Here is a 23667-nt window from a genome sequence, read left to right as displayed (position 1 = left end):
GTGGCCTGAGGCACTTCAGCTGTAGGCTCTGTGGGAGGGGCTGCTCAGACTGCCTAGGGGGCAAGGCACAGACATAACCCTCTTAGAAAAGATTGCAGCCTAACACAGTCAAAGTCTGCACTGCAGAAAAGTCTTGTGAAGAGACTCCTGACCACAAACTTAAAAAGAAATTTATTTGACAGTTAACAAAAGGGCTTATATACAGATAAAAACAAGCTTTGCCATTAAGTGCCTACACAGAGTTAGGAAATATTTGTGCCTGGAGTGGGGCCTTTGAATTGACTCAAAACAACCTGAAACTTGCCAAGTTACCAGCCATTTAAAGCATGAAAAATCATGCACACTGCATTTAATTAAATATCCGCATTTTTAGAATGTCTTTATTTTTTTCCTTCTGACTTGCAAAGTGCCTTTTCCAGGGCTATACACTTCCCCAAAGAATGTCTTGGGTTATTCAGGAAAAAAAATCTTCAACTGCTTTTTTCAGTTGTTGAATTTTATAAATACCATCGGAGCATGCAGATCTGAAGCAGGATGCTGTAACGGGGCCACATGTGATGTTCTGTTGAGGAGCTTGTCACTGTAAAATATAAACAAGCAATTAAGAATAAAGGAAACGTTAGCACTGGATCTACGGTAATAATTGCAGAAGCAATAATTCTGCTGAAGGAAGTGACTGGGATAATGACAGCAGCAGAAGTAGCAATTATCATTTCACATGTGCAATATAAAAAAATGTAAATGTATTTGCCTACATGTAATTAATTAGGACATCTGATAAAGCAGTAATAGTCATTTGCGTACTGTGTTTTTTACTTAAATCGGACCTGAAATCAGAACTTCCTCTCTGCTCTAAAAGATACACAACAAAACAATAACCTTTAACCTCCTTAGTGGTATGCCCGACACTGAGTCGGGCATACCGCTCTCTGTCCTTAGGAGTCCCTCATAGTAAAATAATTTGATCACATGGCTGTAAAACCTTTAGCTAGCACTAGACTAGCTAGTAAAGGTGTTCGGCACCCCCGGATCCCCCCGTTTATACACTACCCAGCCTGGATCCAGCGATCACGCAGCCTCCCTGCACAGCTTCCGTCTCTCTATGGGGAGGATCGGGTTTGCGCATGATGTCATGACGTCGACAAGGTCATGACGTCATGTGCGATCCTCCCCATAGTGAAGACCAGAGCTGTGCGGTGAGGCTGCGCCGATCGCTGGATCCAAGCTGGTTAATGTATAAACTGGCTGGATTGGGGGATCGGGGGGTGCCAGACACCTTTATTAGCTAGTCTAGTGCTAGCTAAAGGTTTTACAGCCATGTGATCAAATTATTTAATTATTATAAAGCCACCGATAATTATTATAACGCTCAGGAGGTTAAAGAAAAACATTTCTGTGTTACAACCGATACAAATCCTGCAACAAATCTGCAGTTTTCTACTTCATGCTTTTATGGAAGCAGACATATTGTTAACAACCTGTGTTTACTAATTACCTCTCTGCCGTGGCAGGCAGCTGACACAGCTGAGGGATCAAATTACAACCTGTGCTTAGTCACAGATGAGAGGGAATCAGGCAGGCTAAATACATACAGGGTGCATTTCTCAATGTTTTTCTTCTGTCCTGTACCAGAGTTCAGGTCCACTTTAATTCTAAGAGTAATATGAAGGCTGCTTTTGCTTTCCCTATTACAGGTGCCAACCATCTATTTGTCACGCTGATTTCAGTACTTGTGAGTTACATTTAAGTTACATATCTGGAAGAAGCAATGGAGATGTGTTTGGGGGCAAGCATGGAAAGCACTCCCCTCCACTGTCGATGGGAATAGAGAGCTGGCAAACAGACTTGGGGGGGACATGCCGGGTTTCTCTTTGCTTCATACCAGCTGCTATGACTGGGCAGTGGCAGAAGTAGTAAAGCTACAGGGGAGAAGAGGGATCCTCACCCTTTTATTTTTTTGTGCTTTCCTCAAAGGTAACCATGTTTAAATAACTCAATGTGAATGGGATGTCACCCAGCATAGCAGCTGGGTTTGTAGGCATTCTTCTTTTAGATGGCCCTTCATATTCTTCTCACATTTGCTTTTCTGTATTCAGCCAGTAAATCCTCTATAATAAAACCCCTGTGTCCCAGTATCACGCTGTCCCTCTGTAGCTTGGTCCGAGCTTTTTGCTACTGCGCATGTGCGCAGCATGGACCCGGCCTCACAGAGACAGGAGGACGGGGCCAGGAAGCCGGGCAGGCATGTGAGCGGGCGGCCGGGTGCGTGCACACACAGTAACATGTGGCGGACGGCGGCGAGAAACAGACCCTAGAGCCTTTTTTAAATGGGCTTGGGTCTGCTAGTCTTATATAAAGGTGTACATCGTTTTATATATTTTCCCTTGTGCCTCCTTCAGTCCCCCTGGGCCACCTCTGCCCCCTTGTGTTTCCTTCTGTCCCCCCGTGCCTCCTTTTGTCCCCGGTGCCTTCTTATGTCCTCCTTTGTGCCTCTTCTGTCCCCCTTTCTTCATCCTTCTGTCTCTTTGTGCCTCCTTCAGTCCCCATGTGCCACCCACCTTTGCCCCCCTGTGCATCCCTCTTATTCCCTTGTACCTCTTCTGCCCCCTTTGTGACTCCTTCTGTCCCTTGCTCCTCCTCCTATCCCCTTGTTCCTCCTCCTATCCCCTTGTTCCTCCTTCTGTCCCGTGCCTCTTTTTGCCCCCCTTTCTTACTCCTTTTGGCCCCTGTGCCTCCTTCTGTCCCCCTGTGCCTCCTTCTGGCCTTTTTTTTGCCTTCTTCTGTCCCTTCTGTCCCTTCTGTGGGTTTGGGGGGGGGGGGGGGAGTTGACACAGGACTTCTTGCCTGGGGTGAAAAAAAAAAGCTAGAAACGACCCTGCTATAATGCTCCATTTTACACAACCAGCAGGCAAGTAGCAGATGTTGTCTAGTAGTCACACGTCTCACATGCCTCCCACATCATGTTTTCCTTAAATCAATTACAGAAAAGCAAAATAAAAATAAGGAAAGATTTATTTGATCAATGTATGCAGGGGCATAGCAATTGGGGGTGCAGAAGTTGCAACCACATCTGGGCCCTTGGGCCAGAGGGGCCCCAAGGTGCCCTACCTCAACTGCAGTATTAGCTCTCTATTGGTCCTGTGCTCATAATAATCACTTCTATAGATAGTTTTAATAGTGGTAATCATTAACAAACTGTTCCCCATCTCCTTCTTGCACCTCTGACACAGTAGTTGTCATTGGCAGGTTTTGGTGAACTGTATCAATTGTTAGGTATAGAGTGCTTGGAGGGCCTTAATGTAAAACTTGCATCGGGGCCCACAGCTCCTTAGCTATGCCACTGAATGTATGTGCATATCAAGTTGCTTTAGCCATTATCAGTACAAAAAAATCTCTGTTTTATAAAGAAAGATCACAGTGTTGTAAAGCAAGCTGAAACAATCAAGTAAGCATTCCCACTTTATAATATCACCCTGACAGCCAAGTAGTCAGTTGTATACAAAAAACAGTGGATCTGGCATCTTTCATCTTAGTATTTGACACTTTTGCACAGAACTGCAGCTGTCTGTAAAGGACTTCTCTGTGTTTGGATCTAGCAAATAGTTATCCAGTATGATCATCCCTAGAGTGAACTTTGTATTACATTGTAACACTGATTATCGCGCTGACAGACTGTAGAAGTGGGCTACTGTATGGTGTTCGCGTGAACAGCTGCATGTTCCAGCCTTCAGTTCCTGGTGACAGATTTCCTTCACAATAGGATGGTTCTTACCTCTACAGCTACGTCCGTCCTCCTGCAAGGTCCCTGTGACACAGCTACATATAGGTCCATCTAATCTGCTTGTACAAATCTGTTCACATCCCCCATTTTCCTCACACCAGTCCAAACCTATAGGACAACAGCAGAAAGTATCAACAAAAGAAAATCAGTAAATGTAGATGTAGTAAGTTGAGACTTCAAGCACCTAGCACTGATCATTTGGCATAATTCTACTAGTATAAAAAGGAACTGTAACCAAGGATTGAACTTTATCCCTATCAGTAGCTGATACCCCATTTCCCTTGAGAAAACTTTACCTTTTCTCAACTAGATCATCAGGGGGTCTGTATGACTGATATTGTGGTGAAACCCCTCTTACAGTGTGATGTCATGACCTAGGTCCTGATATTACACTGTGGAAGCCTTGTTGCTTTGTAGGAAATAATGGCTGCCAATTAAGCAACCAGTATTTCCCTCTGTCCATATGTATATCCATAAAAGCAATCTTTTAGCCTAACACATTGTTAGGGAGTGTGGTTATAGATAATGTCAGATGGTGCTGTAATATGAACAAATTACATAGTGAATATCAGCCATTTCTTGATTTCTCTATTTTTTAACTTCTCACCTTGCAATGTATCGATTTATGTTTTCCCCTTTTTGCTTGCTTAAGTTCCTGTTTAACCTCTGCATGATTCTTGGTAGTTTTGGTATGGCAAACGTTATTTATATTGTTTCTCTTTCACTTTTTGCATAGTAGACTTTTCTTTGGTAAATGTATGCATACCCTCAGAGTGATATGAGAAAATATCAGTAGATTCTTGGCATTCTATAATACGTAAGGATGGTCAGTGAGAGGGTGTTGACAATTTTATAAAAACTGTATGTTGGAATTGTGATATCTAAATGTGCTTCCCGTGAACTTGTATTGGACCAATTTTTAGCTGCATACAATCTGCATTTAATTTTCATGCAGAATTAGTCATTGACCATCTAGTAATAACACACACATGCAGAAACACACACATGTGCACACACTCTCACACTAATATGTTTTATTTCTAATACCTACCGTATATTCCGGCGTATAGGACGACTGGGTGTATAAGACGACCCCCCAACTTTTTCAGTTAAAATATAGAGTTTGTGATATACTCACTGTATAAGACTACCCTTCTTCCAACGTACACCAAATAAAAAAAAATCATATACTGGTGCTGTACTGTATGTGGTACCCAGTATATAACAGTATACAGTCAATTGACTGGTTGGATTGGTGAACTCTCCCTCTCCCTAAGTGGTTTGGTCAGCTCTCCCTTTCTCCCTGTTTATCAGAGCAGTATGGAAGGATAGCGCTGTGCCCATAAAACTCGCCTCTTTCACCCATCTGGCCCTTGTATCCTATTTACCTCCTTCTCTGCCTCTCAGAACTCACACATATGCGCCTGTGCCGCTTCACTACAGTCCTCAGCAGCAAGATCTGAGAGATAGACGGTAGCAGGATAGGGGGTATCACCCGGCATCAATGATACCCGGCGTATAAGACGACCCCCAACTTTTCAGAAGATTTTCAAGGGTTAAAAAGTAATAATCCAATAATAATCCAAACATTTATATAGCGCCTTTCTCCTGTCAGACTCAAAGCGCTCAAGAGCTGCAGCCACTGGGACGCGCTCAGGAGGCCACCCTGCAGTGTTAGGGAGTCTTGCCTTGAACTCCTTACTGAATAGGTACTTGACCTAGCCAGGATTTGAACCCTGGTCTCCCATGTCAGAGGCAGAGCTCTTAACCAGTACTCTATTCAGCCACTATTAAGTAGTCTTATACGCAGGAATATACAGTAATATATTTTTTCAATACATTTACTCATTTGGTCCTGAACACCTAATGCACCATGTGAGTGTCAGTTACACAGTTACATAGTTGTCTCGGTTAAAAGAGACACATGTATATGACAGTTATAGTCGACCTCACAACTCTCCTCCCTGACTGGATGAAGAAAGCATCTTCCTTCATTTAGCAGTCATAGCTGTAGATTATTGATGATTTGCTAATTATGATTACAGGAAATTTCGCAATTACAGCCATACTTAATTATCATTTGGACATTTAACGGATTTAGTGTATTCCATTCATAATTTTGCATAATGTTTGCGTAATTTCGTGTTGACTTGGTGGTTAATAGCACAGCCCCCATACACGCTATCATCACCAAAATTGCTACATATGTTAAGGAGAAAAGTGGGAACAAGGGAAAAAAATACATTTTTAGAGATGCAAAAGTTTTTTTAAACTCAGAAAAGTGACAGTTTAAAAAACATTTTTACTTTAAATGTTTAAAATTAATTTTCTGGAAAACTACAAGCTCTTTTTTAAATTAATTTTTCGCTTGTTCCCACTTTTCCCCTTAACAAACAGCATTATTTTTTTGTGACGGGGATAATAGCATGTTTGGGGCTTTGCTATTAACCACTCAATTCGGCACGAAATTCCGCAAAAATATGCAAAGATTATGTGAAATTGCGCAACTAAAGTTCCTGATTACATTTACAAATGAAATCAATTACGAATTTACCTGACATTTTGTGTCACAATTTTGCATCATAGTTACGATGCGAAATTACGATTATGCAAAATGTGTGCTCATCACCACTGTGGATTCTTTCAAAGTTAGCATCCAATGTCTTAACCTGCTTTCACTGTGATTTATATTCAATTACAGAATGATAACAATGTGTATTTGGACTTGTCCTGAGCACATCTATAAAATTGTGTATCGACCAGTGAGATAGCAATAGGGAATGCAGAGGTATCGACCGCACCAGGGCTCCTGGACCAGAGGTGCCTACAAGGCTCCCTACATCAATCACTTTATTAGCTCTTTATTGGTACTGTGCTGGCTATGATCATTTCTATAGATGCTTTGAAATTCATTCCCAGAGCTCCTAAGCTACTCCACTGGTATCGACACCTACATATGTGTGCTTTGTACCATACTGGCCATCAATCATCAATGTACAGCCTGCTATAGTGAAACTTAGAAAGTACTATTTCCTTCAGGTTACAACTTAACCTAACACTATTCTTACACAGAACCCTCCCTTACCGATGCCTAACCATAACTGGCCCCCAAGCTTAACCCATAGAAAAACCTCATCCCATGCCTAACCCTTAAAAACAACCCCCCCCCCACGCCTAACCTTAACCATCTCCCCATGCCTAACCCTTAAAAACACACACCCCCATTCCTAAACGTAATCGTCCCCCCACACGCTTAAACCTTAAAACACCCCCCACCCCTAATCTTAAGTGTCATTCCCTCATGCCTAACCTTAACCCACCCCATCACCAGTCCACCGCAATTTCGGGCACTCACACATTTCTCAGTATAGCTGTAATTTACTAATGGTGCCTATGGCAGCGCCTAAAGTTTCTGCCGATAGTGGGTGCCCAAACTTCCCGCTTTGAGAATTTTACCCGAAAAGTTCAAAGTATACCTGCTGGTTGAGAAACTGTTTTACTTCACTTTAGGCAAAATTTGAATGTATGCATGAATATATTAATTGTAAATACTAACGTTTTCTTCTGATTGGACCAACAGAAATTATTTGTTCTTTTGCGTCCTGGATATGGTCATTGGCACTCCTAGAATTCTGAGGACAGCTCTGTTAAAAGAAATATACCTTGTTAAGTGAAAAATATAATTTGCAGTCTCCTATTCCAATCCCTTATTAAATAATTATTACTATCAGCCATTCAACACTCACCACCCTGGACTCCCAAGCCCCCCCCCACCACCATCTAACACTACTGACCGATTATCTCCAGCCACTTTAACCGCCATTTATCAATGGATCTGCGAAGCCATCTGCTTCCCATTCCTCCCGTTCCAGGAAATTACCCATCTCCCTTAACCATTCATTCAAGTCTGGTGCGATTGCATTTTTCCATTTTATGGCTAATAATTTCTTGGTCACTATTGCCAGCCACAGTGTCAAGTTAGAGTTATCCCCAACTCCGAAAATAACTTTCTGAGCTGTAAATTTGAGTGTTGAATGTCTGATGGAGTGAATTGTATGATTCAAATTTAGAAGGTTGTCTAGGTAATGATTGTTTACACAACAGTAAAGTTTGTCTATTACTTGGTCTAACAAGGATTTTTAATAAGTAGTACTATAATAAAGCAGTGATATAAAGACAACCAATAATGATAGTTCAGCTCAACCCAGGAGCACGGCAATGAAGCTATGTATGTACTAGTTGAGCAGGTGACTAATCTGAGGGGAAGAATAATAATAATTATTACTATATCGAAAATATTACAACATCTGTCTAAAGAGAAACCTTTATTTTTCAAAGTTTATATTTCTATTTCATTTTTCCTATTTTTCTGTCCACCCAAAAATATAAATGTACACAAAAACACTCAAATATATCTGTGAGTAAAGGTAAAACTAAGTAAAATCTGTGTCCTGTCTGAAAAAAAAGATCATAAATAGAAGGTAGATTCTACTTAATCTGGTGTTTAAAGAGGAACTTTAATGACATCGGTGGCAGTGGATAGGAAGTGCCCAATGGTACGTATATAGATACAAAAAGGTGTAACTGGGTCCTTCCTTAAAGAAGGACTCACTTTAAGATTCAAAAAGGGTGGAACTTTATTTCAGCACTAGACAACGCGTTTTACCACTACAAGCAGCTTCCTCAAGTCAATAACAGTGCAGTTAGAGTGCAAGTGTTGATCCTGGGCGCCCATCATCATCATTTTATGGTACATTATTTAACTGGTTTGGGACTGCGTTAAGTAGAATCTATGGCACATCTGTGGCTCTGCAACTCTGATGTGGTGTAGATTCAACGCCGCGACTTACCAGGGCCCCGAGCTGATCACTGTTTCTGGAGGAAGTCAACTCAGCTGTCATGTGACAACTGAGCTTCCTCATATCTGTCAGGGGCTGTTTGCATTGGCTCATGACCTCCTGATCACTGTGAGCCAGTCACAGTGTTTGGGAAGGGTAAAAAAAAAACTTTTGGTCCTTAAAGGGACCAATGGCTCCTATCCTAAATAGGTTAAAGCGGACCCAAACTAAACATTTTTTTAATTCAAATGTTTAGTTGCAACATTCTGACACATACAAAGATAAATAAACACTCCTTCAAGCCTATGAGCATTTCAGTGCATGCTTTTCACCCTTCTCTTTTTATAACCAGGGTTATACCGGTGGCAGCCATTACTTCTGAGCTTAGTAGGAGGTTTTAGATCATGAGCATGTTTTTCATCATCTACCCTCCCTCACAGGGGCATCGTCTATGTGAAATCTCACACAAGCCGAGATCACCTCCCCTGTGACATCATCAGTAGCAGCCTGTGCTTTGTTGTTTATCTCCTCCACCAGTTTGCCGGATTCTGTCCCAGCGATATGAAAGGAAGGGAGGGGTTCCTCCAAGAAATGTAAAATATTTTATATTTGTCATCATGCAGCTGAAAAAAAGCTGCTATTTATCATTATAATTTAGAAAATAGATTTTATTTCTGAAATCTTGTATTTTTAATTTGGGTCCACTTTAAGGTTCTGGAAAAATATAAATAATCATCAGACATATTTGCCCAGTAATTATGTACTCACAATTTTGCATGAATATTTTTCAGAGTCACACAAAGATACAGCACAGTGGAGATGAACTTCATCATAATCTCCTATGAATTTAAAGACTGTGACATGAAAACGACAAGTGAGGGAGATTCCATTCTCTTCTATTCCGATGGTGTTGTCTTTCAGATTTGGGCATCTGATTGAATGAAAAGAAAGGGTTTCACACTCAAAGTGCAACCTTGTAAGGTGGATAAAAGTTACAATAGCACAGTAGTCTATAGTTGTGTGACTACATCTGAGTAATTCACTTGCTCTGCTTATTTTAACTTGTTTGTAATTTAAAGCCAAATTACAATAAAAAGAAAAACATGTCCCCACATTCCACTAAAGCAGATATGTATAGTGCTGATGTGTATGATAAGCATACACACTGAAAACTGTGTTGCTATGTAGAAGTGTCTCTTGGGGACCTTCATGATGCAGTGTGCCTCATCATGGTACCTAATTTCTCCTCTGCACTGTTTTGAGACAGCATGGCTTATGATTAGAAATGGGCCAAACTGTTCTGCCAGTGAATACTCCGCAGCAAACCAGTGGTATTCGAAATTTGCATTTAACACATTTTTTTTTCAAAACAATTTGCGTTTGCATTTTTCACATAGACTTTAATGGCAGGCGAGCTGCCGCCTACTTTAGCAGTTAATAGCACAGCCCCCTTACGTGCTAGAAACACCACATTTTCAGGGTATGTGGAGGGGGGACAGTGGGTACAAGAGGAAAAAAAATCAAAAAGACATTATAGTTTTTAAGATTTTAAAGTTTCATAGGAAAAATAATACATTTAAATGCGGTAAATGACAGATAATGTAGCAATCCTAACGGTAGTGTAAATTTACATGTATCGAAAGAAAGAGCAGTGAATTTCATGTCAGGGTTTCCAGGGGGTTCATACGCCCTGAAACCCTGTGGAAGTGGCAACGCTTTGGTCAGGGATCGCTATACAGACACAATATGGCTGTAAAACGATCCCTTGCAACTTAACCTATTTTTGGATTTTTTTTTAATTTTCAGAGTGAGGTAAATAAAAAAAAAATGACATGTGGCATCCCCTCCCGAGCCTCTTTACCCACTTGTCCCCCCTGCAGGATGGGATAGCACAGAATGTGGAACTGCGGCCGAGTGGAGCTTCGCACCTTAAAGTGAACCTTAAGTCAACTAAACAAAATGAGTTTTACTCACCTGGGGCTTCCCTCAGCCCCCTGCAGCTGATCGGTGCCCACATAGAGTCGCTTCGATCCTCCTGGACCCGCCGGCGGCCCCTTCCGGTTTCGCCATCACCCGCCGACAGGCTGGGAACGCGAGTGATTCTTCGCGTTCCCAGCCACAAAAGCGTCCTCTATGCTGCTATTACAATAACAGTATAGGGGGTGCTATTGTGTTCCTGTAAAGAACAACTTCTGAGTACAGGGGATAGATAAAAAAGGGCAATAGTTCGTGTATTTTAGCTCTGGGGCACTTAAGGGCTGGCATTTTAAGGAGAGATAATTAAATATTAAATCTTCTTTGTGAAAATTTTAAACATAAAATAAAACCATGTGCTATCTTTAAAAAAGTCATTTTTTTTGGAGGAGGAGAGTAGATACACTTGTTTATCTCATTAGTTTATGCTCACCTCAGGTTTACTTTATGAGCCAAAACCTATTTGGGGTTCGATCCCCCCCCTCCCGTTTGTACTTGACAAAATAAATGATTCTGATGCTTTAGATTTAGGGCTACCATTTATAATACTTCTGTAAGATGTTAAGCATTATATTTTCCATTTATTTACACCACATCATTATCATAAAAATAATACATACCCTCCTTCAATAATGAAATATCGCAGCTTGTCATTGCTGTCTCTTGAAGGGGTCGCATAGCATTTATTCAGAATTAATATCAGGTGAGTAGAGTCAGCTCCAACCACAAAGACACCGACAAACAGTACGTCCCGCGTGGTAAGCACTACTTCTCCTTGGCGATATGGATGCTTGTAGGATGAATTTTTGTAGAGGGCCATCTTTGTGGTGAAGCTTCCTTCTTGAGTTGGAACTGTCAGGTTAATCACGCTGCAGGTGTGTATAGAGGTTTAGAACAAATTCATTTATTAAAACGAATGCAATATTTACAAACAAAATGAATGAACGGTAATGTGCACTTTTCAAAATTACGTAAAATTACATAAGAACCAAAAGCCTGTGATACACAGAACAGATAGGACGCCATTTGATGAGTGATCAATGTACCTAAACCAGGTATGTTATCAGATACTAAGGCAGAAATCCAATTTACCACATAAAATTTGTTCAGTGAGGTACTAAAAGAGTACAGGGGTGGCATAGGTCAAAAGAAAAGACTTCAAGTTTTTAAAGCTCAACTTAACCCAAAACTAGAATAAGGTAATTTAGTGTACTCATGATGATAAGGAAATATTAAAAGTGTATAGAATAAAAGTGAGTGTCACTACAGTACAGCTTGCTTTATTTTCCCTCTGGCACCAGCTGCTGAAAAGGTCAGCCAGGTGTGACCATGGCCAATGGACGTGTGTATTGGGGAGCAGACAAAAATGAGTGCCTATAAAAATGGTGCCGCCATATCGGCAATAGTACATACTGCGATTAGCAGCAAGAAGGTTTAATTATGGCGCTCGATAAAGTCGCCCGCTATTTAATGTGCAGCATAGTTTAAACTTCTTGAGGCTAATTGGTGCTTGTACTATTGCCGTCTCTGGCGGCAGTGAGACAGGTGCAAGCAGGGTGGTTAGGCAGCACATCGGGGGTACTTAGTTAGAGTTAGGCAAGGGGGTGGAGTGGTAAGGTTTAGTGTGAGAGAGAAAGGGGCTTTGAGGCAGTGTGAGAGTAGGCAGGGGCTTTAGCATACATTACCTGGTCCTGGGCGATCCTGTCTCCTTCACTTCCTTCTTAGTTTGCAGCTCTTCTGCATCCAGCTAATCACCATGCGGCTTCAGTCCCCACATGGCGATTGCTGGCTGCAGGACTCCTGCACACTAAACAGGAAGTAGAGAGAGGACGGGATCGTCGGGACCAGGTAATGTATTAGAGATGCCGATAATGACACCTTATCACTAAGGTTGTTTAACACTTTAGGATAATTCTGAAACGTTAAATACCTTTAGTTTCAAGATGCCACTATTGGCATCACCCTGCGCCATTTTTTCGCTGCGCCATTTTTAAATGTATGCTGTGTATTGTACTGGAGCCACCACCTCATTTGTCATGTTCAAGTGCATACAGTGTGACTGGAATCCCACGATTCAGGCAGGCTGTTCTTATGATTTATAATAAAAAAGACAATGTAAATAGTGCTGACATCTTGCGGAGCACTTTACAGAGTGTATTGTCTTGTTACTACTAACTGTTCCTCTGATGGGCTCACAATCTAATCCCTGCCATAGCCATATAATGTAATATAGTGTAGGGCCAATTTAGGGGGGAAGGGGGGAGGGCAGGGGGAGATAAAAAAAAAAAAAAACTAAAATCGTAGCAGCAATCAGATGCCACCAAAAGAAATCTCTATTAGTGAGAAGAAAAGGAGGTAAAATTCATTTTGGGGGCTAAGTCATATGACTAAGCAATAAACTGGTAAAAATGTGAAATGTGGAATTGTAAAAAATGGCCTAGTAACTAGGGGGGTATAAACCTCTGGTCCTCAAGTGGTTAATATCACAAATGTCAAAAATATTAGATTGTTCTATTAGTAAAGCAAAGCTGAGACAAGTCCTTACCTCAGCATGGGTCTTATTACAGAATCTAGCGAAATTTTGATGTCTAATTCATATGCGCAGGAAAACTCCACATTAATGGTTCTATCCCGCGTGATTATGTTTCCGGTGTTGTTTGCACTCTCGATCCAGACAGTGTTTTTGTACACAATATGAGTACCGTTAGACTATTATGAAAAATAAAATGAATACATAAATTAGTAAACAAACAAGTAATCTGAAACACAGTTAATTTGGGATATATGTATATAAAAAAAACAGATATCTTTATGCCTAGTGAAACTTCACCTGGTTTACGAGCTACTTTTCTCCTCTCGAGTAATATTTATGTACTGTGTTGTGCTTATTGTTTTACATGTTTGAAATATTGGCAGTTCACCTACAAGCTTATACCAGTGCTTCTCAATATTATTACAGCAGATATCCTTTCTGAAATATACTGATTAACAAATTTCTGCTATTGTGGATAACATCATATCAAGTACTCCTTGCTATAATTAACTAAACTTAACCTTTTCTGGACCGAGGTAATTAAAATCTATGGCCTGTTTGTGGCTGCTTATTCCTGCCAGGATGTAGATTGTAATTTCGGCTCTCACACAGATCCACCGCTCTTGCCGGTCGCGCCTCTAACCCATCGTCGCAGGCCCCTCGCTCTGCCATTACTATGACAGCAGAGCTCTGTGAGTTGCTCAGGAGACAATTTCATTGGCTCCTGACCCTGCGATCACAGTGAGCCAATCTCTTTGGCTCACACTGATCACAGGGTCAGGAGCCAATGAATTTGGCTCCTGACAGGCTCACAGGGGGAGGGGCTTATGGCAATGGGTGAGCAGTGTGAATGGCAAGGGCGGCAGGTCTGTGCGGTGATTCGTCGGTAGGAGTAGTCTTTTGGTACCAGGAGTCTCTGGTCCTTAAGGGGCCAGAGACTGCTGGTACCCATGTGGTTAATTAACTAAAACTACTTATTTAGGTTTGTTTGTTTATGTATGTAGGCTTTTTTTCATTTTTTAATTTCAGGATTAAGACTGAATTTACACTGGTGCATTGCATTACATATTTATTAAAATGTGTCTGAACTGCAATGAAGACTGGACATAGACGTTAATTCAGAGTCTGCATGCAGCCAGTTATTATAACATGATCTATTACAATGCAGAGATGTAAACAGCCCCATGAATGTGTATGGGCAGTGAGTTACAGTAACACAACTCTTTTAACACAACTCGAATTAGCTCTAATGGTGCCAATACATGGTATGATTAGATAATTTCATTCAATTATTCCGTTGGATCGAATATAAATATTTTTCTAACATGCCCGATCGGATTTTAATTGAAAAAAAAAACAGGATAAGCGTTCGTTTTTCTTGATCAAAAAAAATATTATTTTTTACTTTCATGCGTTTCGATCATTTTGGACGAATAAACGGGAAAATCAAACATTTTCATTGTACTTTGTATGGGCACTATTACCTAATGAAGCGATTGCACAAATTTTAAATAATTCCACAGCCCAACATATGTCTCAAATGCACTACATGTATAGGGTGTTGACAAATTATTACTTGTACACTAGGTGATTTTTCTCTTCTTACCCGTCTTTAAAGGGAACCCCGGGGTGAGAGGAATATGGAGGCTAACATGTTTGTTTCCTTTTAAATAATGCACATTGCCTGGTTGTCATGCTGATCCTCTGCCTCTTTAAGCCATAGACCCTGAACAAGCATGCAGATCAGATGCCTATGACAAATCTGACAAGATTCGCTGCATGCTTGTTTCAGGTGTGTGATTTGGACTCTACTGAACAGAACTGCCAAATAACTGGTATTGTTTAAAAGGAAAACCTTCCTTTCCTTAATAAAAGATTGCAGCAGCGAACAGAGACCTCTGGCAGAGTGTCCTATTAAGGACAACAAAAGGAGGGGAATTCAGTTATGTGCTAAGTTGTAGGGCTGTGCAGCAACCTGACCAAGCTGCACAGCCCTGTATTTTGAAAAATGGCCTGGTCACTAGGGGGGTGTAAGCCTGAGGTCTTGAAGTGGTTAAAACTTTATTGCATCACAAAATTCACATCTAGTCTAAAATGAAAAATCTATTATATTAAAATTAACATGACGTACACAGCTGATTGGCTGGCCACTGGCCACGCTCATGTGATCACACCTAACTTTTGCTCCAAGGGCATGTTAAACCAGGAAGCAGAAGTAAAACATGATCACATGATTGAAACCAACCAATCAAAGACTTGCAAAGACTTTCTAATCTCAAACAGGTTGTATGCTTCTCTGTAGATTCCTGTCAAAGACAATTTTTATTAGGAAATCATTTTTACACAGCAGACTAGCAACTCTTGACTGGTTTTTTTTTTTGTTACTTGTTACCTGTACTATATTCCCACAGTTTCCTTTCGTGTTGTTTATTTGAAAAGATATGAAATCTTCTCCCTCAATCCCAGGGCAGTGTCTGTCATTAATCCGGACACCTTCCCTCTCAAAGCCAAGCTGAAAGAGTTTACATTTAGATATTGAGACTTCCATCTGGGCAGCTTTGCACGTCACTTCAGCATCAATGATATCATGAGAGTCTACGAAACAAAATAGCACAAAGTATGTGTTTTAGCAAAATAGAATTTACATTTATGATCATCATTAGTCTACCATGAGAGATGTTATGCACAGAAATATTTACTGTCCTAAAACATAGACCATAAGGGCTCCGTTAAACTACACGCAATTTTGCTGCCTTTTCCAATGGCATGTAAATCTCAGAATGCAAGGACATCTGCAAAATAATGAAAATCACAGGAACACTTGTATTCTAGTGCGTTGCAATTGCAATGCGATTTTGCCTGATTGCAGAAGTCCTACATGCTGCATTTTTTTCAGCATTTTCTCCTTGTGTTCCTAGTGTCCAGTGAAAACCGCAGCGAAATCTCATTGCATTTGCGGTTTGCAGTGTAAAAGAGCACTAAAAGCCCTTTTCTACTACCATGTTTTGCGATTTGATTCTAATCTCTAGCGGAACCGCGGCGCCCATTTCATTATTGCGATCCATTTGCAGTGTGATTTTTTTTCCGAGCGCAATCATCATCCTGCTGCTATTTCTGCATCATTCAGCTCCAGCTTTTTGTTGAGGAGTGCAAAGAAAGTCGTATAGCAATTGCACCGTTATGCAATTTTCCCTGTGATTCAGTAACTTCCTGCTCGTTTTTATTCTTGGGAAAATAGCAAATGCAAAACACACCGCAATCATGGCGTACATCATCACAGCCCAATCGCAGTAGTGGAAATGAGGAAGAAACGCCATTGCATTGCAGCATGATTGCGATTGCATTTTAAGTGAAAAAGAACTCTAATCTTCTTTTATTTAAGTTTATTTTAACTTTTTCTCCTATGAGACAGCTTTTAGAAATTCCTGAGCTGTACAACCAAACATAATGGAAATAATAGGAAACGTTGATAACGTGTGATAATCTATTGACAGAACATGTTTTTCAGAATCACTGTCATTTTAGCAAGGTTGCTCAGACAGCCTTTATTTATTAGAGGTGTTCGCCCTCATGAGGAAGACGAGGAAATTGCAGGTCCTTGCTCAGTCTGTTACCTCATTAATCATCGTCTAATGACTCTGCTGGCTTACTTCCACTTCTGAAACATTTAGAAATCTATTTATGAAAAGGGTGACTACCGTATTCACCCTGCATGCCCCCTTGACTCCACATACATACACCGACGTAAGACTTTGCCGTCTGTAAAGTACTTTTATTATAATTAACCAAAAACATTTTACCAACAGTTGAATTTCTTCTTCATCCTAACTTAAATAATGGTGCTATATTTACATAATAGAGTTATGATCAAACACTAGTACAGTATAATCCAGAACAAGCTACTTTATAAAATGAATCCATTTAAATGGGACTGGCAGTTGTAGACTGCTGTCTTTTTTTAAATTCTGAAACATATGCTGAATTTATAAGGGCTCGACGCTTCTTGGCATTTGTGTGATCGAGCTTGACAACCCTACTGGAGAAGCAGGGAATAGTCTATGGTGTTGAATGCTGAGGACAGCTCAAGAATAGCGATCAATCAGTTATCCCATATCAACCTCTTTTATTTCCTGATGCCTAGACCTAGCCTTTCCTATAACATCAACCAACATTAACTCCTTCCCTATGCATAACTATAACCACTCTCCTGAAGGTTAACTTCTTCTTACCTAACCGTAACTTCCCCCTCAATGTTAATTCTTGATACTTGCACTAGCCACCCCTCCTTAATTTGAAACCTTTTTATCTTATTTCCTACTTAAGCTTACTTACCCTAGCTTTTAAAACTAACCTCCAAACCTCCCCCTACCCTATCACATAGCCCTATCTTTTCGAAACTAATGACAAGCTCATCCAAATCCTATCTCATTTTCTGTTATGTCCATCCCCAGTGCTGAATCCAAACATCAGGGGCCAATATCTAATTATCTAGCACTTTGGCTTTGCAATGCAGGACCAGAACCAAATCAAACCCTTGTGCCCAAGATGCCCCTTAACTGGCACTTCAACTATAGAACAGCTGAGCACTAGTGCCCATATCTATCAATTTCACTACATCATCAACTTATGTACCTTTGCCAGTGTCCCTATTAATGTCTTTGGCACACCAGAATTACATGTGCCAGAGTTACCTGCTTCATCATCTTTGGCCTACCAATTAACAGACAGAAATCCATCTACTCCGTAATCTGCTGTTTGTCTTCTCCACCTCTCTTCTTGCTCCTCAGCTGCTTCTCTTTGACAAGTCTTCCACTAGCTGTCAACTAGCCAAAATATCAAGTTCAAACCTCTCTTTCTGAGCAACAAAGCCCTCAACAAGATATCATCTACATACATCTCAATCACTTCCAGATGCATTTTTAATTGCCTACTCTGCTTGGCACACAACCTTCTCCTATACTCTACTAATAGCTCTTCCTTTTTTTCACACAATATAAGGAAGAGCTCACAAGCTCCTCCTCTCAAGTATTGTGTACAGAGTACAGAATTTTATAGGGGGACAAAGACCATAATCTGCCTCTTTCCAATGTATATTGAGAGGTCGCTGGCATCAGAACAATTTTAGCAGCCTTTCTCTTGCCCTGACCCACACTCGCTTTAAAGTACTAAGTATATAGAAATAATCAATTAGTGTCTATGTTTACATTGCAGTTGTCATTAAGAAGCTTTGGTTACCTCTGAATGGCTACATATGGGTAAAACAGTAACTGATTAATGAATTAGCAATATTTGAGGGTGGCCATTTTTGTGGATACGGAACAGTAATGGGTCAAAATGGCTGATTTGCTATCTTTATATTGTCTCTGTTTGCAAGGATATTGCAGTTATTCTTCTCCATATTTAATATGAAGGTAGCTCATTAGTATTTTATCCCACATTTCTGGGCACAACATATAACACTTCACTTGTCCTTTAGGCTGTATATATTATTGGACATCTTTGTGATGAACATGTGGAAAGTATTTATTCTTGTTCTCGTTACATGGTAAAGCAATGCATCTGTGTAGATGCACCTGGTCAGTTTTTACTAACATAATGTCTTTTGTACACCTTGTCACTATTACTAGATAAACAGGTCTGTTAAGTTTTTACCATTTCCATAGACTGGTGGATCCATGCAGCCACAAAGCTCTCCTCCATTGTCTACTTCACAGCTTCTGTTGGGGCAGTCTGCATCCACACAAGGGTCTTCAATCACTCCTGCTATAGATGAGAATATGAAAAGGATAACAAGAGGCTCCTAAGCCAATATTCATTCATTTTAAGAATCCTTTACATTTTAACGCAAACCTGTGAGTTTGTTTAAGACAAAAGTATGATACTTACCTCAGGAGGGGGAAGTCAGAGGCTTCCCCGTCCTCCTCTGCCAGGCTGATCCAGTACTGAGACCCCAAAACCTTGCTGGCACATAGCCGCACTGCATCGGCACAGTAGCATGGATCCTCTTGGGCATCGCTGGGAAAAGCTGAGCCCGAGCTGCCAACAGGGCCTTCTCAATGGTTTTTCAAGGGATGCAGCACAGGAATGATCTGGTGGAGGAGAACACTTCTGGAATGTCCAGTTCTGGAAACCTATGGATTATGCAGAGGCTTCCTTCTATTCAGGTGAGTAGTCATTTGGGGCACTTTTTAACTACAGGTACCCTTTAATTTAAAGCATTGTGCAACTCCCCACTTTTACAATGCATATGAGAGTACATTCACATCAATTAGCAATGCAAACTGCATTGTGCATTGCATGACTGTACTTTTTGCAAAAAATATACACTTGACTGGCTGAGTCCAGTAGCTCCATTTCCAGTTTAGATGACAGTGCACTTTAACTGGACAGAAAGCCCAGTTAAAGTTTCTCCTAACTGATCATCAACCATATATGAAAAATAGTATTCTCAAAAGATCATGACAGAAGCTGGGACGGGCTTTTTCAAAATGACCCAGGAAAGCACCTTGAAAGACCAATAAGCCCATTGTTTTCTTCCTTAGTGGCCAATCTGAGGCTTTCTGCACTACCGAATGACCCCTCTTGGGTACAAACAGGTACTTATTATTCAATCAGCACCACCTGGGAGCTGGTCATGAAGGAAGGGCTGCTGACATTGTTTTGATTACAGTGATCCTCTCTAGGCACTACTATGTACCACTAAGGGGTGTTTAGATCCCATTAGTACTATAAAAAAGCTTTTTTATTGTAAAGAAGGTATCAGCTGCTTTAAAAGTCATTGAACCTAATAACTGACACAAGAGGTGCTGATATCTGTGATGGGTTTTCAGTCGCTGGCTCTTATTCATTTCACTTTTTCTCCTAATGCTAGGAATACAGAATGCGTTATTTTGGCAGATAGATGGCTGGATGGATCATTTCCGACAGGTCCGATCTGATTTCGATCAATCGAGTGAATGTAAATCAATCAGAAAAATGACCGGAAAATTGATTTGAAAATCGATTGGCCAGTAAATCTGCCAAAAAACTAATCATGACTTCTTAGCATTAGTTTTCTGACAGGTGATAGTTTCACACATTATCAATAAGATGCCTTTGAAGCCACCAGCAAGTAAGAAAAAAATCTGAACAATTTTAACAGTACATTTTCACCTACTTTTTGGTACTTTAATTGCAGCGTGCTGATAAGTTATTTTAATCAGAAGTTGAAAAATTATCTCCTAGAACAGTGTTTCTCAAACCTGTCCTCGTACCTCCCCAATGGTGCATGTTTTGCAGGCAACCTCACACATGCACAGGTGGGGTAATTAGTGTCTCAGCTACATGGTGTAACACTGGGTATTTATGTATACATTGAGTATACGATAAATTGTGGTCAGATCGTCAGCTAAAGTCATACACGTGTAGTCAGAATTACTGCGGTACAATAGGCAAGGCTGGGTCAACAGGCTGATATCATACACAGGTGGTCAGATGGCTATAATACAGAAGGCTGAGACAGAGACAAAACCATTAAACAGGCTGAGGTCATACACTTAGATCAGATGGCTGAGGTACAGACAAGGAGGTGACAGAATCAGAGTGAGGGCTTAGACGGGTCATACACAGAATAACAATCAGGGTAATTTACAATTTACAATATATATATATAACTGGTCTAACTAGAGTACTGTACATATATATCAGCAGTGTCTGCATATATATATAGCTCTGAAAACCAGCTGACTAGGCACAGTAGCAAGACAAGGTCCAGCACTCAGCGAACTGATAGCTATAACGGATAGCGAGTAACTGAATGCCCAGGGCTTATATAGCAGAAATAGAGCACAGACCAAGCCTCCAGGAAAATTAGACCAATCAGCAACATTTCTGCAGCAAGTGTCAACTGACTGCAGGAATCAGCTGACACACCTCAGACATGCCTCCTCAGGGCAGCCATTCAGGGGGGGACAACTGACACTGTAGTGAGGGGCCCAGGGCTTCTGGGGGCCCTGGGTCCCCCCTTCCAAAGCACTGGAAGGGATGCGTGTGCTGGCTGCGGGCCTGTGGCTCACTAACCAGCAAACCGCGTTCCAGCACTAAGAGAAGAGTGACATCAGCGCTTGATCATGGGGAGCATATGAGTGAGCCCACTACAGCAGACTTTCTATACTGGGGCACCACCTATATCTGGCTACAGGCTACCTATACAGGGCCACCACCTATACCTGGCTACCTATACTGGGGCTGGAACCACCTATACCTAGCTACCTATACTGGGGCACCACCTATACCTGGCTACCTATACTGGGGCACCACCTATACTTGGCTACCTTTACTGAGGGCACCACCTGAACCTGGCTACATATACTGGGGGCACATGTACCTGGCTAACCTATACTGGTGCACCACCCATACCAGGCTACCTATACTGGGAGCAACTATACCAGCCTACCTATACCGGGGCACCACCTTGAGTTGAATACCTATACTGGGGCACCTGTATCTTGCTGGCCTATACTGGGGCACCACCTGTAGCTGGCTACTTACACAGGGGGAACCTATACCTGGCTACCTATACTGGGGGCACCTATGCCTGGATACCTTTACTGGGGGCACCTATACCAGGCTACCTATACTGGGGGCACCTATGCCTGGATACCTATACTGGGGGCCCCTAAACCTGGCTAGAGCAGGGAGATGAGCTGAGACAGAAGGGGAGAAGAGGTAACACAGGGGTATACAAGAGGCACAGGGGGAACCAAGGCAGACAAAAGAAGTACAGGGAGGAAAGAGATGAGACAGGAACATGAGGTCACACAGAGGGACACAAAAAAGGCACAAAATTAGGTGAGACAGAGGGGGACAAAAGAGGCACAGGAGGAAAAGAGGGGGACAAAAGAGAACGGATAAAGAATAATAAAGGACCTACAAGTCCCTATCTCATTTGTTAACTGGGGACTACATGTATTTTGCTAGTATTTGGCTCCACCCACAACATGCCATGGTCACGTCTACTTTTTGCAGCAACACGCTGTGCATGCCGCTTTCTTCAGTGTCGGAGCCATGCACATTTTTTGCCGCAACGCACTTAACGCATGGAGACTGGGGTGGGGCAAGCACAGCAACCAGTGGGTGGGCCCAGTGATGGGGGGCCCAGGCCTGATGGTGTGTGAGGGGCCCAAAAATTTCTGATGGCGCCCCTGCGCCTCCTTAACCTATAAAGGCAACTCTGAGCTGCACACGTTCTCCTAGGGAGACTGCCAGAAACAACACGCTGACCCACATCTACAGGGGAGCCGGGGATGCAACCATGCTGACTCACGTCTACAGGGGAGACAGGGATGCGACTGATCAAAGAGGAAGAGGAAGCTTCCTCCAGCTGCTCAACACTATCAGAACACCCTCCATAGACAAGACCAGATGAGTTTGTTACACATGAAATCCACCTAGCTGAGACAACAATTACCCCACCTTTGCATAGGTGAGGTTGCCTGCAAAACATGTACCATTGGGAAGTCACGAAGACAGGTTTGAGAAACACTTTAAGAAAACTAAGGAAAAAAATGTTAGCTGAATAAAGGCTACAGGCTCATAGGCAATTCACTTATTCTTGTAAGTTTTCTGCTAGGTGATATTTTTACACCTTGTCATAATATGCCTTTAAAAAAACAGCAATCTCCTATAAGTGAATTGCATATGGGCTGCAGAGTACTACAGGAGATCCTAAACCCAGATCTTAAATTCCCATTTAGCACCCCTTAGAAAGTAGTTTTACATTCTTTAGTGGTCCACTAGTTAAATTGGTTTCTGTTAAAAAAAATAAATCTGATGATATGCATTCTTTACAGGTAGTGTTAATTTGCTGGTTTCCCATATTTGGTGCCCATTCATCTAGTGCAGTGATCTGCAAACTTGGTTCTCCAGCTGTTGAGGAACTACAAGTGCCACAATGCATTGCAGGAGTCTGACAGCCATAGTCATGATTCATAAAGGCAAATGTATTGTGGGACTTGTAGTTCCTTAACAACTGGAGAGCCAAGTTTGCAGATCACTGATCTAGTGATATTGTGGCCTAATCGGCCATCAGATTCAATAATTTTATCGAATTAGATGAAAATTGGTGCTGAAACAACCATGCCCGATCGACAATTTGTCCAACTCCAGGCTGAAATCTGTCAAATGTATCAATCCCACAAGTTCAGAAAAACACAAGGACAAGTGTGTTTTTGTGCAGTAAATTTGTGGTTTCCTTGTGTTTTCGTGCAATATATTTGATATATTCCATCATATATATCTGGTAAGCCAATATTACCTTTCTGTTTTACCACTTTTGAGCACCTCCACCCAGTAGTTCATTTCTAAAGACAGTATGATAAAGTCATTTTAATAATAAAAAAAATTAAAGTAGAAAATAGACAGTCTATAATTCTTATTAATACACATTAACCATGTTTTTTTACACATTGTCTAACCAATAGACTGTAACCTGTACTCAAACTGAAGAAGCAGAAATTCAACAGTAAATCCCACAATTTTATGTAAGGTCATAAAAATCTGAG

General features: G+C 41.3%; 1 protein-coding gene across 1 annotated transcript in view; it reads right to left on the bottom strand.

The window, feature by feature from the left end:
- Positions 1–322: 322 nt before the first annotated feature.
- The window catches only part of TECTA (tectorin alpha), a 143322-nt gene continuing 119977 nt past the window's right edge, over positions 323–23667 (bottom strand). The window contains exons 17-24 of the mRNA XM_068241002.1: positions 18779–18889; positions 15519–15721; positions 13139–13302; positions 11214–11462; positions 9388–9550; positions 7338–7425; positions 3773–3889; positions 323–580 (exon numbers count right to left, since the gene is read on the bottom strand). Coding sequence (XP_068097103.1) covers positions 498–580; positions 3773–3889; positions 7338–7425; positions 9388–9550; positions 11214–11462; positions 13139–13302; positions 15519–15721; positions 18779–18889 — 1178 coding nt within the window. The 3' untranslated portion in view covers positions 323–497. The remainder of the gene's footprint in view (positions 581–3772; positions 3890–7337; positions 7426–9387; positions 9551–11213; positions 11463–13138; positions 13303–15518; positions 15722–18778; positions 18890–23667) is intronic.

This window comes from Hyperolius riggenbachi, chromosome 6, assembly GCF_040937935.1.
Source record: "Hyperolius riggenbachi isolate aHypRig1 chromosome 6, aHypRig1.pri, whole genome shotgun sequence".
Classification (NCBI taxonomy): domain Eukaryota; kingdom Metazoa; phylum Chordata; class Amphibia; order Anura; family Hyperoliidae; genus Hyperolius; species Hyperolius riggenbachi.
Note: the sequence above shows the minus strand (reverse complement) of the source record. Positions and strands in the feature narration are given on the sequence as shown.